The following is a 14863-nucleotide window of genomic DNA, read 5'->3' on the forward strand; positions in this document are numbered from 1 at the left end:
ACTGAAAATATAAGTCTGTGTTTGCCCAAACAAACAGTAAGTTCCAGTGACTTGAGATGATATGAAAACTTGTCTCCTGTCTGCTGAATATACACAAGCGCAATCCAAGAAAATGACAATTTTGTCCCTCTCCTAGTATCATCACTGTCACCTGAGTGGAGGCAGCAAGTACAAGAATCTTGACACTTCACTTCCAATCCAAGTGAAGTGATGTGTATATTGTATCTATGCAATGCCAGGGAGCTTAGGAGATACTGACAGCAAGAATTGTCTCCCTTTATTCAGAGTTGTCCTTCCTGGTGCACAGCACATTTGTTGCCCTCCTCCTACACTTTGATCTGCTCATGTTTATATACCTGAGTAAGTCTTTACTGTCAATTGACAAAAGGTTTATGATTGACATACTTTTCCAAAATGGCTGTTTTTGATCAGACTGAATCGATATTACATACTAACATAAAAAGCATCTATCTTCTAACTTACATTCTCATTATATTAATTATATGCTTGTTAAAAAGAAATAGAAATCGACAAAGCAAAATAACTTAGCTGGGACAAGAGTATTCATTTGTTCGTAAACGTAACAGTAAGATGGTTGCAAACTAGGCTGTAGCCTGCTGGTATAGTTGTGAGCACTCTGTTACAGGGGACAATGAAAGTATACAGGGCTCGATGTGAGGAGTTCGAGAGCTGGTGACTGAGAGGTGTCTCCCTTTTGACTGGACTGCTGACTCCAAGAATTGTCTCTCTTCTAACTAAAGAATCGCCACAAAAGTCAATCTTGCTGAGAAAACCCAAGTGTCCTGGTTTTCCTGCACCAGATGGGAACATCTGTAGTCATTATAGAATTCCTGAGTACTCATTTGCAACCAATCTCTCTTCTCTTTCTTCAAACTCTTCTCTGACTAAAATGAATTGTTTTTGTGAACACACAATAAAAACAAAAACAAAAACTAAAACACTGTATGTCACTGTATAATATCCCTGCTAAATACTGTATGGATTATACACAAAACATTGGAGAAACAACCAATGTCAAAATCATTGTAGGTATGGTAAGGGAATAACTTAGGTTGATGGACATTTTGAACCCCATATTACAGACATATCCGTGAGTTACTGAACATTACACTTGAAGATCATAAATTAACCCCTATCCATTTACAGGTGGAACATAAACATGTACAATTGGACAGATTTACCTTCAAAACCCTGTGCATCCAAAGCGTCTGGTACACAACAAAAAATTATGTATACATAGTCCCTGGATAGATCAATTTGTCCTCATGACATTAATAAATGTTTAGTTCCTACGAAGACAAAAACGTTTGCAACTTGATAACTGTCAATGATAACTGCAACAATACAGCTATAAAATTCAAAGAACAGCCTGAAAGACATTTGATGTTGTTCCTTTCACAATTAGATGAACTAAAAAAAAAATGCAAAAACTAGAATTATCATCCTTGTTCATTAGAAACTGTTTAAAATATTTATAAAAATCAAAAAAAGAAAGAAGAAAAAACCCAAGATACCACACATTCAGAATTTAAGGAAACAACAAAACAACTGATTTCATGGCATCCCCTCTACAATTCCAACAGATATTTAAAAAAGTAAAGGTATATTACAGACAAATCATATTGAGAGTCTTTCAAACATCAAAATCCCCCCAAATTTAAAATTACTTCTAAAGGGAAATAATTTTCAAAGGGACATAACTCTGACAGTAAGTTTGTTCACCTAACTATATTTTATAAATGACGCAACTTAAGTATCCATAATTTTCTTTGCGTTTGTGATTTGGCTTCATCTCAAAATCCAGAGAGAACTGTAGACTAAAATAGACTTCATCTAAAAGTAGGTATACTTTCATCTGGCCAAGGTTAATGCAGTTATGCACAAATATGCCAATAAAACAAAAAGTTAATTTACATAATTAATGTCTGGAAAAAGATGAATCCTTGGAGTAGAAGTTAACACAATTGATTTTCTATTCTGAGGACTCTATCCTCTTTGAGATATCATGCACCTGCTAATTCTGTGTTTGCTTACTATTATTTGTATTTAATACTCTTGATGACATTATGTACCTCCACAGAGACTATAGCCTATATGCAAAATAAATTAATACAAAGACTTACTTAAACATTTGGAATGTTACTTTGTCAGGTTTATCTTCATAACTTTTACTAGCAATTAATGATGGCATCTAAACTGTCATATTGCTATTTTCATCAATTCCAATTCATGAAATAATTTCATACGTTTCTTGGCAAAACTGAATATCCTTTGGTAGAGAGTACATGTACACATACATCTGCATGAGATGCCAGTTATCATGGTCACATGACCCAGTTGTCATGTGACACATCATACACACTGTCACATGACCTAGCTACTAACAGTGTTGTCATGTGACATGTCATACACACTGTCAAATGACCCAGCTATAAACATTGTAGTCATGTGACACATGTCATACACCTGTCACATAACTAGCTATAAACACAATACTGTTGTCATATGACACATGTCATACATACTGTCACATGGCCAAGCTATAAACACTCTCATCATGTGACACACATATACAGTCACATGACACAACACCCTGCCAAGATGAGACCAATCAAATCCATTTCAGTGACATACACAGTAACACTCCACAAGCTGTACACACTACAATGTGTATTCGGAATACAGTAAGTACATGCGAAATTACATAAGATCAAGATCTAAGTACCGGTAAGAAACAATGAAACAGAAAAAAATGGAAAAAATATAAATGCCTGTCCATTTCACCAGAGAAGGTTTATTGACATTTTCAGTCCTACATTCTGTGCCTTCTGTCACAACTAACAATGTTCATAATTCTAAATAACCATGCAGACTTATTTAGTCTTTGTTACAATAATCTGCCAATACTTTTCAACAGTCACAAGTGATCTAAACATCATGGTCTGTTTCTTGCAAATAAATGTTTCTACATGTTTTCCTTTTGCCAAGTCAAATGAGTGAATGTTGTTTTACGTCACAGTCACCAATGTTCACAAATGTTAAAATGGTTTGGTAAAAATATTCATGTACAAATATCAGTCACTGCTCAACTTAAACACAAATCTGAATATTGAAATATAATCAGTCTGTAAATACTTCAGGATCGTAGCTACCATGGCAAATGTGAAAACACAGTTTCCTGATTCACAACAGACATCAAAACAAGGTGTAACACTCAACATTTGTCCTTGACCCATGACCTCTCTGTGCAGACGGCTACTTCCATCACGTGCAGATGTGCAGTTTGATTGGTGGATGATTGGCGGTGACAGTGTTTGGGTGAGCATTTCAATTATTGCATTATCTCAGGAATTATGCATGATCAAAGTGTATGGGATTCTTAGAAGTAGTGTTCTACATCCTGCGTGTAGTCAAGACACCTGCTTGAGCATGGAGAGCAGGGCACATCGGAGCCCCTCCGCCAACTCGGATGCAGTGTATGGTGTGTTGAGGGGAGGCACATGGACAAAGGCAGCTCGGCAACGATCAATGTGTAGAGATGTGAAAAAAGAGAAGTCGCATAGATATCTGAAAAAATAATTCAATTTTAAGAAGATCCTTCAACCATATCAAATTATTGCCTTTTCCAAATGAAAAAGACCATAAAAAATTATCAACAAATTACCATAAAAACAGAATCATTTGAGTCGCTTAACATCTAAATTGACACAGTTCTTTTTAATGCTAGTTATTCATGGTAATTTATTTTGGAAATCAAAACAACAACAAAAAACCAAGCCAAAAAATGTGAGCAAGGCTAACCCATACCCCCGACCATGTTTCCTAACTTCAGCTGAACAACAATTAATAAGGATCATTCTTGATACAAATACAAAATTTGTATCAAACTCTGCACACTTTTCCTGTAAACAAAGAAGCTCTTACCCAAATCTGAAATCTGAATCAGGATGGACAGAATTCCTTGGTATAGCTATAGACCACGACCAACTTAGATTGGGGGTATAATGATTTATCAAATTAGATTGGGGTATAATGATAGTAGATGAAGACAATGAGTACTGTGAACCTCAGTGCTAATGCATGGACAAGACCCCACAACTTGAATGACTGAGGAGCTGTACAGTGTATCCAAACATGTTCACTACTTGAAACAGGTTTTTCTGATATGTTCCATTCTAAGATATACATAACACATTAAAGGAAATAAGGAAACAGTATCCTTACCTTCCAGCATCATGTGATACAACGGCCTTGACCTTGATCCCTGCATTGTTGACCTCCTGACATACATACTGCATGTCAATCTCGGACACGATGCAGTTGTCAGCACCATCCACACAGCAGCGTGTTGAAGGACAGGTGCCGTTGATGTCCTGCTTGTCATAGCCATCGTTGTGGGCCTGTTGCTCCAACGTCAACTCCGTGGCGATGCCGGACATGCCGACATACCACCTCAAAGTTACCACCAGCTTTCAGGCATACACACCTCATAGTTAGAGTTACACCAGTGTATGAAATAAGCCAATAACCCAGCCAGACATCAGGGCTGGTAACTTCAAAATGTTACCAGATCAGATCTCAAGATATGGTGAACTTACTCAAATGTATCTAAAAATGTTATCAGACCATGGGGCTCACAAGCTGTAAATTTAGACCGTCTGTCAGAAATCTAGCCAGTCTCTGGCGGTCGGATGGGCCTTATTTCATACACTGTTATTATGGCTCCCTGAACCTGCATGTCAACCCCAAATGAATTTAATATTGACAATAGTTTGAAGTGAAGAATGTGTTCCCTAACGGATATGATGATCAATTTTTGAAAATATTCAAAAATGGATATGAAACAGAGTAGGACATACTCGGAAATTACTAAGATTTCCTAACTGACAGGGACATCAGTTTCCCTTTATATTTGTACAATTATCATGAATGAATGGAACCATATCACAACTGGTAGAGAAGAATGAAGTAGATCTTATGACCGCCTGTGATCTTGTTTGATGAGAGCTGTAAGAAGGGGATATTTTGGACCAGAAACACATAATACCACACACTTTTCAAACTTGATCTTGCATACTGCTCATAAACTTCCTGAGTTGAGGGAGTCAGTTCCACTCCTCATGCAGAGCCTGGCCAAGTTCAGTTAATGAAGCCTGTGGTGTATGTCATAAGTCTGTCTCCCTATCGTGTCAAAGACATGATCAGTAAGGAAACGTTTCAGACATTTCAGGGATATATTATGTGGAGATGAGCACTGAGAATTTATGCACAGTGAGCAGGGGTTTTGTCATCCTGAAATGACAAACATTGACACACACGCCTTACAAACAGGACAACAAAGGGTGTGAGTGTGTCGTCCCGATAGTACTGTTTAGTCGCACTTCCCTGCACAATATGGATTGGGTTTGCAATCACACAAAATAACCAATAGCCTGCCAAATCTGCCATGAGGTCTCAGGTTGTCATTGGCTTCACATTCATGTCAACGTCCCCTGACATGACCACGCATATCAATCAAGCACAAAGTGAAGTGGGACTCATCTGAAGGCCACATCACGCATCACATATGATGATTACCCCAGTTTTAACAATGTGTATGAAGTCGCCATCTTTTAGCAATACAAAGATCCATAAAGGCATCCATACTGTTAAAACATATTGCACAGCAACTATCTCTAATACCAACTAGCACAACCAAAACAATATCCATTCTTTCACTGGAAGGTACATCTAACACAACCAGGACAATGGGCATAATTTCACTGGAAGGTAGATAATAGCCATTATTTTACTGAAAGATAGATATTATCTATCATTTTACTGGAAGGTACACCAGACATAACCAGAACAATATCCATCATTTCACAATAAGTTACACTGATATTGTCTTACCGCTGGCTTGTGCTTTTGCCACATTGTGGGGATACTGTTAGTGACGGTGTCATACTCCACAGCCAGCTGCTGCGTGACGAGGTCCACGTCATCGCCCAGTCCCAACTTCTCCAACTCCTGCACCGCCACCCAGCTGGCATTCACCTTGTGGCAGCCAAACGGCCCGAACCCTGGGGAATCACACACACACACACTCAGTCTCTTTAATTACAAGATATGAAGGTTTTCCAAACACTGGACCCATGCTACACACAATTGTAGGATGTGCTTTTGATAACAGAGGTCACCAGCCAGGCAATTTCTATGTACCAAGGTCATCAAACTCTTCATACTTTATATATGCTTTCATGCTCAACTCCATAAATGAAGTTGATGAAGATTCTGACCATATTTTCATATTCAACTTTAGCATGATACGTTAGATCAAAAGTATGTTTTGAAACATGCTCAGTGCTGAGTCCGATGTCAACAATGGTCGCTCACACGCAACATGGTTGGCTGGCTTGGTAAACAACCTGTGTTGAACAAGTGTTTTAGGTTGCTCAAAAACACCTGAAGATTCACTGAAGCAGAATTGTAAGTTACTTGGTAAACACAGCTCGTAAATGTCCGCTGCCATTGGTACAGTTGCTCACATAACCTCTCCTTGAGCATACAAGTACAAATCTCAGTTGAAGGAATTTTGGGAGGAAGCGTAGTTGAAATGTTTTCTCCTCATTCCCCATACTACTCACATACTATTTATTACAATCCCCCCACCCCTGATCCCTTCCTGCAAATTAAGATAAAATAATATCCCATGGAATCTGAATCATGTTGATTTGTTCGTTAGATACTGTTATTCCAATGTCAAGATGAAGGAGGCAAACCTGTAACTAGGACAGTTCTCTTGGTGGATGGCATCTTGATGACAGCTCGACTCTGCAACACAGAAACACGGATACAAGGAAATGTTCAATCACCACCCTTCCTGTACTACTGGGATGAAAACAATGAACATGATGAAATCCTCCACATTTACATAACTCCATGTATGCTGCACTTATACATAACCATGACAAAGTATATTCCAAATAATCATGTCAATAACTAGTGATATCATGTACACTGTTAAAACCGCAGCTTCTTTTCTTCGACAACATATCCAAATTCATGATGTTTGACTTTTATTATGTTTATAATGAAATATTTTGGCTGCAATTTTTGTGAATATTTCAGAACCATGGAAAATCAGTTTGGCGGATCCACAATCATGTGGCATAAAACTGGGTTATACATGTAGCCCCCCTGGTATCACACTTGCTTAAGAGGTTACAATCTGATTGGAAAGCAGGATGTCCCTGCTTATCATTCTAACGTGTTAACATCACCATTCTATTTCTCCCTACATTCAGTTACTGAAAACCTGTGCATAAAGATCAAGTTTCAGTTGGAATCATAGCGCCTGTTGTTACTGTCACGGTAATTACTCAACTTAAGATTATAGACATGATCGGTTACTCAGGTACTTAGGTCACGTGGATCTTGAGTAAGACACAGGTACCAACAACATTACCTGGACCTGTGGCAAGTCACTTGATATATTGTTTAATGACAAATATAAAATGTTAAAGTGACATGACACTGATGTTCACGTCCTTCTGACAATGCTGACTTGGTTCACATTCCTCCTGACTGTTAAATGTTTCAGTAAAGAAAACACCTCTGTACAGTTAAGTGAATAGATGATCAGATTGTCTCATACATGTTTCCACAAACTTCTTGCATGGGCTGTGGCAAGATATTCCTCATCTGACAATTCTTGAAACCTACAGTGGGTACATGAACACATATGTGCTGTGCTTCTTTAAAATGTCTAATGTATATCCTTTGTAATGATAGAAAGCTTGTCATTCTTTGATCCTCTGATACACGTTGCTTCACGCTGACCACAAATAAAACCTGTTGAAATTATTGTCCATAACAAGCAAATTTGTATTGCGCGAATAAACAACTATTTCTTATTTCAACTCTTTCAAAGTTGGAGTTTCCCTTTACTGTTAAAAACAAACAAACTTAGAATCCTGATAACTTGACAGTGCTTTTATTATATACCCATGTAAACTTAGGATAGAAATACAGATTAGATTCTGTATTGAACCCCTGCCAGTTCTACTTTCTCCAAAGCTCCAAATAACTGATGACGTCAATATGTTTGAAAAATTGAAAATGACATTGAATTTTATTAAATGTTTATTTCTTGACAGATCGATTTAAAAGTGGAATAGCGTGTTCGTTCTTTCATACAAGTTTGTATGCATTAAAATATGAATTTCATGGTAAGACTTCCAACCGTATCCCCCTAGATTCTAACGATAAGGCAAAATTTATTTGATAGGAATTTTTTAGAAGTTGAATATGTCTTTCAGTATGTTCAGATACAATTAAAGAAACATGTTAAAACTCATCCTTATCAGATGAGGAATATATATTCAGGTGATATGATTTGACTAACCTGCTGTCTTGGCAACACAATTTATTTTCACGAAATTGTCTTCTTGGAACAGCATTTTTCACGATAAACATCCTAGTCTTGTGTGTCATTTCTAATTTCATCTTTTCTCGTGTTTTTGAAAATGAGATATATAACACAAATTAGTTACGAGTGATTACAGAACCAGTAATGAAAGATCATGTGACAAAAGACGGCAGATCAGCTGTAGCCTGTAGTTGGCTCGGTCGAGAGATTTATACTAATACGAAGATTTTACGACACGTTTAGTTAAATTAGCCAGTGCTATTTAAATCCATCAGTATATGTAAGAACCAGTGGGATGTGTGTTGCCTTCTCGAACGTTAATTACCTGTTATTTATGAGCGTAATTCCTCCTAAATGAAATATTCGTTTGTTTTGTCACTTCCAAGTCATTACAGGTAAACCGGAAGTAACAAGCATTACATCCCCTGGATGGTAACATTGGAGTTACCTACCTTTGAGGTTGGCTTGCAGGTACTGACTTTTATTTCTTCAATATTTCTGTGTTACTGTAGTTTGTCGAATGCATTTAGGCACATGCACTCGGATATGAATATGGGAAATTGGTAAATGCGAGATAAGGTCTTCATATCGAGGCAGGATGATATCGCATACAGACTCCATAACACTGACTCACGCCATCTGTCTCGGACTGTCACTGTCAGACTTCATTTTTCAGCTGTCAAAAGTCAAGACCTGTTGTGCATGAAGCTTTCAATCAATCAATCAATCAATCTTTATTTCATACTGAAAGGCCACATGCCTGTAATACAATAATTATTCATGTATGGTTAGTAGTACATTCTTTCTGAGAATAAAAGCTTTGTGTATAGATCTATATGTGGACAAACTTTCTAAATGATTAAAAGTAAATGTTACTGGAACTATTCATATATAAACTCATGAGTTTCAGGATGTACATAATAATAAATCTTCATATATCAATTTCTTAACAATAAGTATGCTGGGCAAGTACATAAAAAAGTGTAATTCATTTTTGACCTCATTTAAGTTGCACATTTGACAGATTTTATTTTATTTCTTAATTCCTTGGAATCTCTGTTATCACAATACCTTATGACTTAATTTGTGAAACATTGTTGCTAAAAACAATGCTCTTTGCCATCAGACTGCTGCTGGGTTATCGAGTGTGCCTAAGCTCCTCTCACTATTCTGTTATCTCTATACGCATTGTCATTGAGTAAGCCAAGCATTGTAGGGAGTTTGTGTACTGAACATAGATGGCGGAAGCCCATTTTATAGCAAGCCAGTTTATGAAAACACTTATTTTAAATATATTTTATCTTTCGCTTTCAACGTAATATTTAGGACTAAATGAATTATGAATGGGAACTTGTATACATATATATTCTTTTCATTGAGTAATTTGTACGTCATTGCACAGGAATGGAGTTTATTTATGATATTACATTTTTTTAAGCAGTAAGAATGCATTACACTTGACACCTCAGCCATTTTCGTGCCACTTCGGTCAATATATTCTATTTATTGGCATTATTTCGAAAGGTTAGGGGCTAGGGTTAGGGTAAGCAGTGGCAGGGGGTTTGAATCCCCCTCTTTTCAAAATGACTAAAAACCACATTGAAGTTAATGTTTTGCAATTGCAGAGCCAACGTGGGGTTCAACCCCCCTGAATCCCCCCCTTTGAAAATTTCTGGATCCACCTATGAGGGTAAGGGACCTAATCCAATAAAGTAGGTAGGTGTCCGGTCGAAATGTCAAAACGTCAAAAGTACACGATGAAGTGGTTTAATGTAGAAAATTTGGGCTAATGGAAATTGGCCTGAAACTTGCACTAAGCCCCTTTTACATGCTACATTTGTTCAGTAATTATTGGAAGGATAAGTCGCTCTCGTGCTGTCACCAGACATGAACATGTCTCCCTCATTCCTTAGTGCAATCTACATTATCTTTACAATGTTCTCTGCAACACTTTTCTTTCTCAAAATCACCAGATGAAGTTTTTAGAAGCATGTCATTCATGCATACCATGAATTTGACGTCTGATGCCTGACGTCAACAACCGTTTTCAGTTCGTGCCATATTGACTTATTCCACGCCACACGTTATCTTGCAGATTATGGAATGGGATGAGTGTGCCAAATGGCATCGGGGTCATTCAACAATTGTCTGTAGATAAAAATTACGAGACACCCAGTCTACCCGTAACCTTCAAAATTGTCCGTGACCTGTTCGGCGCTTTCCGTTCATTTCTGTATCTTCACAGGAATAACTAGATAAATTTGCACATTGTGTAACGGTGTGGGCGTAGCTCAGTCGGTTAGCTGTTGGGCTAACAATCCGAGGGTCTCAGGTTCATGTCCGTTGAATTCTCGCAAAACTGGTGGCTTGTCTTAGTGACATGTGACCTACGACAGAGACTGTCCTCCCGAGAAGTTGAGGTGTTGAATTCTAAAGGTGCACCTAAAGTTGCATGTCAAGATACCTTGTTACCTAATTGCAATGTATAATTATTCAGAACATGGGCATCAGGTGTCCAACTTCTCTGCACAATTAAATAAAATGTGAAAAGGAATTTAATGCTGATGAAGGGTTTAACTGTTATTTTCTTTTCAAATTCCAAAATGGATGATTGTTTTTTGCCTTGAATATGTGAATTTCAATCCTAGTATTATCAGTCGTCAATCCATTATATGTGTACGAAACATTTCTCACAGTGATTTCCATTCAACATGTCCATAACTTCTTTTCGACTTTCGTTTAGATTGTGTATGATGCGACATAACATCAAACTAATGCATGAGAGAAATCTACTGTATTTCCTCTAATACACGCCGGGACTCTAATAAGCATTGGGGTAAAGCAGCGGTATAAGAAATAAGTGCAAGGCCTCTAATAAGCGTTTGTGTCTCTAATAAGTGCCGGGTATGTTTGTTATAAATCTATTCTCCCTTGATCGAAAAATAAATGTATTAAGGAATGGCCCATTTAGACATAACTTCCTGTCCTCCACATGAAAGGGTTGGTGGATATTATGTAATCGTGGAAGCTGCCATCAGGGGGTTTCATGTATATTATTGTGTATGGGATCCAGTGCCAGGTAATAAGCGGTGGGTCTCCAATAACTGCCGTGCCTCTAAAAAGCGCTGGGTCTGGAAGTCTGTTGAAAAAAATAAGCACCCGAGTGCTTATTAGAGGAAATACGGTATATATGGTAAATCTCTGACAAGCCAAGTGGAAATAGTGATGTTGCTTCCTGTTTGAAGCTATGGCAGAGAATGAGTCTATGGTATTTATCATAGTTCAATGGAGATACAATGTACAATTTGCATACTCAAGGAATGTGTTAAAATACTGATTTGAACTCTGTCTTTTTTATCCCCCGCAACATGTTTTGTGGGGGTATTAAAATGGACTCCGCGGCATGCGCAGCGTGCGTCGCGTGCGTCCGTCCGTCCGTGCGTCCGTCCGTCCGTCCTTCCATACACATTTGTCTTTTCCGGAGCAGAACTCTAAAACCGTTTATTATTTCTTCACCAAACTTGGCACATAGATAGATTTGGTGGAGTACTGGTGCCTTTTGGTAGTTTTGGAATTCTGAATAAAATATTTTTGGCATTTCCATGGCAACAAGTTCAACTTAGAATGAAATTAGTGGTAGTGCTCTTTTCTGGACCAGAACTCTAAAACCATTCACTATTTCTTCACCAAACTTGGCACATAGATAGATCTGGCGGTGTACTGGTGCCTTTTGGTAGTTTTGGAATTCTAAATAAAATATTTTTGGCGTTTCTGTGGCAACAAGTTTTGACTTGCCTGAAATTGGTGGTAGTACACTTTTCCGGAGCTGAACTCTAAAACTGTTCACTATTCCTTTACCAAACTTGGCACATAGATTGGTCTGGTGGTGTACTGGTGCCTTTTGGTAGTTTTGAAATTCTGAATAAAATATTTTTGGCATTTCCATGGCAACAAGTTCGACTTACACTGAAATTAGTGGTAATGCTCATTTCCGGAGCAGAACTCTAAAACCGTATACTATTTCTTCACCAAACTTGGCACATAGATTGGTCTGGTGGTGTACTGGTGCCTTTTGGTAGTTTTGGAGTTCTGAATAAAATATTTTTGGCGTTTCTGTGGCAACAAGTTTGACTAATACAGAAATTAGTGGTAGTGCACTTTTCCGGAGCAAAACTCTAAAACCGTTCAATGTTTCTTTACCAAACTTGGCACATAGATTGGTCTGGTGGTGTACTGGTGCCTTTTGGTAGTTTTGGATTTCTGAATAAAATATTTTTGGCATTTCCATGGCAACAAGTTTGACATAGACTGAATTTGGTGATAGTGCTCCTTTCTGGAGCAGAACTTTAAAAACCTTTCAATACTCTCCTTCCACTTTTCTATATACACACCTAAATATTTGACATAATCATAACTCGTAGACATAATCATGAAGAGTATTTTGCCATTGCGGGGGATATTGATGACTTTGTCTTCTTGTTATTAGAAAGAATGTATTCTGGAGGATTTGCCACAACCAGATTTGGCAACTGAGATTATGACAATTACTTCCCTTGGTGTCACAAAAGTAGGCAACTTGCCATCAACATTTATTTGGTTAGAATGTTACAAAAGTCTGCTTTCTGTTGAGTTTTTAAATCTTTATAAATTAGCACATTACTACCATGGGTGAGAATTTCCATGGAATCTGCAGAGTTCATCTTGTCAGTTATCACTTTCGTTATGCATGACATTACAATAAATGCATAAATATCAGATGTTAAGTGGGGCGGTGGGGTAGCCTAGTGGTTAAGGCGTTTGCTTGTCACAGGTTCGATTGCCCACATGGGCGCAATGTGTAAAGCCCATTTCTGGTGTCCACCACCGTGATATTGCTGGAATATTGCTGAAAGCAGCGTAAACCTAAACTCACTCACTCACTCACTCACTCACTCACTCACTCACGCCTATGTAAAGTTACAAAGCCTCGAGTCTAAGTGGAAACACATTCTCATCCTTGTACAGATATCCTTACCTTGCTCACCATCTTCAGATGAAATTTGTAGTCCGTCGCTGGGAATGCCTAGCAAAACAAATTGAATTAAAATAGGTCCAACCAAGCATTTTGTTTGTGCAGTCCTTGTACCATACACGAATGTATTGATAGGACTCAGTGGTACATGTGTGGTGTTGTTCTGTCAGGGAAAGGTTATGACTCAGTGGTGGACATGTGGTATTGTTCTGTCAGGGAAAGATGGGGCTGACTGGTGGACATGTGATGTTCTGTCAGGGGAAGATGGGGCTCACTGGTGGACATGTGGTGTTGTTCTGTCAGGGAAAGATGGGGCTCACTGGTGGACATGTGGTGTTGTTCTGTCAGTGAAAGATGGGGCTCACTGTTGTTCTGTCAGGGAAAGGTTATGACTCAGTGGTGAACATGTGGTGTTGTTCTGTCAGGGAAAGGTTATGACTCAGTGGTGAACATGTGGTATTGTTCTGTCAGGGAAAGATGGGGTGGTGAACATGTGGTGTTCTGTCAGGGAAAGATGGTTATCAGGGAAAGGTTATCTCAGTGGTGAACATGTGGTGTTGTTCTGTCAGGGAAAGGTTATGACTCAGTGGTGAACATGTGGTATTGTTCTGTCAGGGAAAGGTTATGACTCAGTGGTGGACATGTGGTGATTGTTCTGTCAGGGAAAGGTTATGACTCAGGTGGGTGTTGTTCTGTCAACTCAGTATGGTTCTGTGTTGTTCTGTCAGGGAAAGGTTATGACTCAGTGGTGAACATATGGTGTTGTTCTGTCAGGGAAAGATTATGACTATGACATGTGGTGATGTTCTGTCAGTGGTCACTGGTGAACATGTGGTGTTGTTCTGTCAGGGAAAGGTTATGACTCAGTGGTGAACATGTGGTGATGTTCTGTCAGGGAAAGATGGGGCTCACTGTGGTGAACATGTGGTGATGTTCTGTCAGGGAAAGGTTATGCTCAGTGGTGAACATGTGGTGATGTTCTGTCAGTGGAAAGGTTATGACTCATGGTGGTGTTGTATTGTTCTGTCAGGAAAGATGGGGCTCACTGGTGGACATGTGGTGATGTTCTGTCAGGGAAAGATGGGGCTCAATTGGCTCACTGGTGGACATGTGGTGATGTTCTGTCAGGGAAAGATTATGACTCACTGGTGGACATGTGGTGATGTTCTGTCAGGGAAGGATGGGGCTCAGTGGTGAACATGTGGTGTTGTTCTGTCAGGGAAAGATGGGGCTCACTGGTGGACATGTGGTGTTGTTCTGTCAGGGAAAGAGTTGGGGCTCACTGGTGGACATGTGGTGTTGTTCTGTCAGGGAAAGATGGGGACTCACTGGTGGACATGTGGTGTTGTTCTGTCAGGAAAGATGGGGCTCAGTGGTGGACATGTGGTATGTTCTGTCAGGAAAGATGGGGCTCACTGTTG

The 14863-nt window shown here is 38.8% G+C and overlaps 1 protein-coding gene and 1 pseudogene across 1 annotated transcript; one reads left to right on the plus strand and one right to left on the minus strand.

Moving 5' to 3' along the window:
* Positions 1–1258: 1258 nt before the first annotated feature.
* LOC124261714 (pyroglutamyl-peptidase 1-like) lies at positions 1259–8850 on the minus strand. Its single transcript, XM_046696057.1, has 5 exons — positions 8757–8850; positions 6783–6834; positions 5914–6083; positions 4246–4490; positions 1259–3588 (listed from the first exon to the last, which is right to left on the minus strand). The coding sequence occupies exons 2-5, from the start codon at positions 6814–6816 to the stop codon at positions 3432–3434; spliced, it is 606 nt and encodes a 201-aa protein (XP_046552013.1). The 5' UTR covers positions 6817–6834; positions 8757–8850; the 3' UTR covers positions 1259–3431.
* A 13-nt stretch (positions 8851–8863) lies between these two features.
* LOC124261715 overlaps positions 8864–14863 on the plus strand; it is a 33416-nt pseudogene continuing 27416 nt past the window's right edge.

This window comes from Haliotis rubra, unplaced genomic scaffold, assembly GCF_003918875.1.
Source record: "Haliotis rubra isolate DU_JTF1 unplaced genomic scaffold, ASM391887v1 Scf805, whole genome shotgun sequence".
NCBI classification, from domain to species: domain Eukaryota; kingdom Metazoa; phylum Mollusca; class Gastropoda; order Lepetellida; family Haliotidae; genus Haliotis; species Haliotis rubra.

What these genes read in the sequence shown, in the direction of transcription:
- LOC124261714 (XM_046696057.1), bottom strand. Translation starts at nt 6,816, where the DNA reads ATGCCATCCACCAAGAGAACTGTCCTAGTTACAG. An exon ending in GAGAACTGTCCTAGTTACAG is followed by an intron (nt 6,084 to 6,782) that starts GTTTGCCTCCTT and finishes GTGATTCCCCAG; the next exon opens with GGTTCGGGCCGTTTGGCTGC. An exon ending in GGCAAAAGCACAAGCCAGCG is followed by an intron (nt 4,491 to 5,913) that starts GTAAGACAATAT and finishes TATGCCTGAAAG; the next exon opens with CTGGTGGTAACTTTGAGGTG.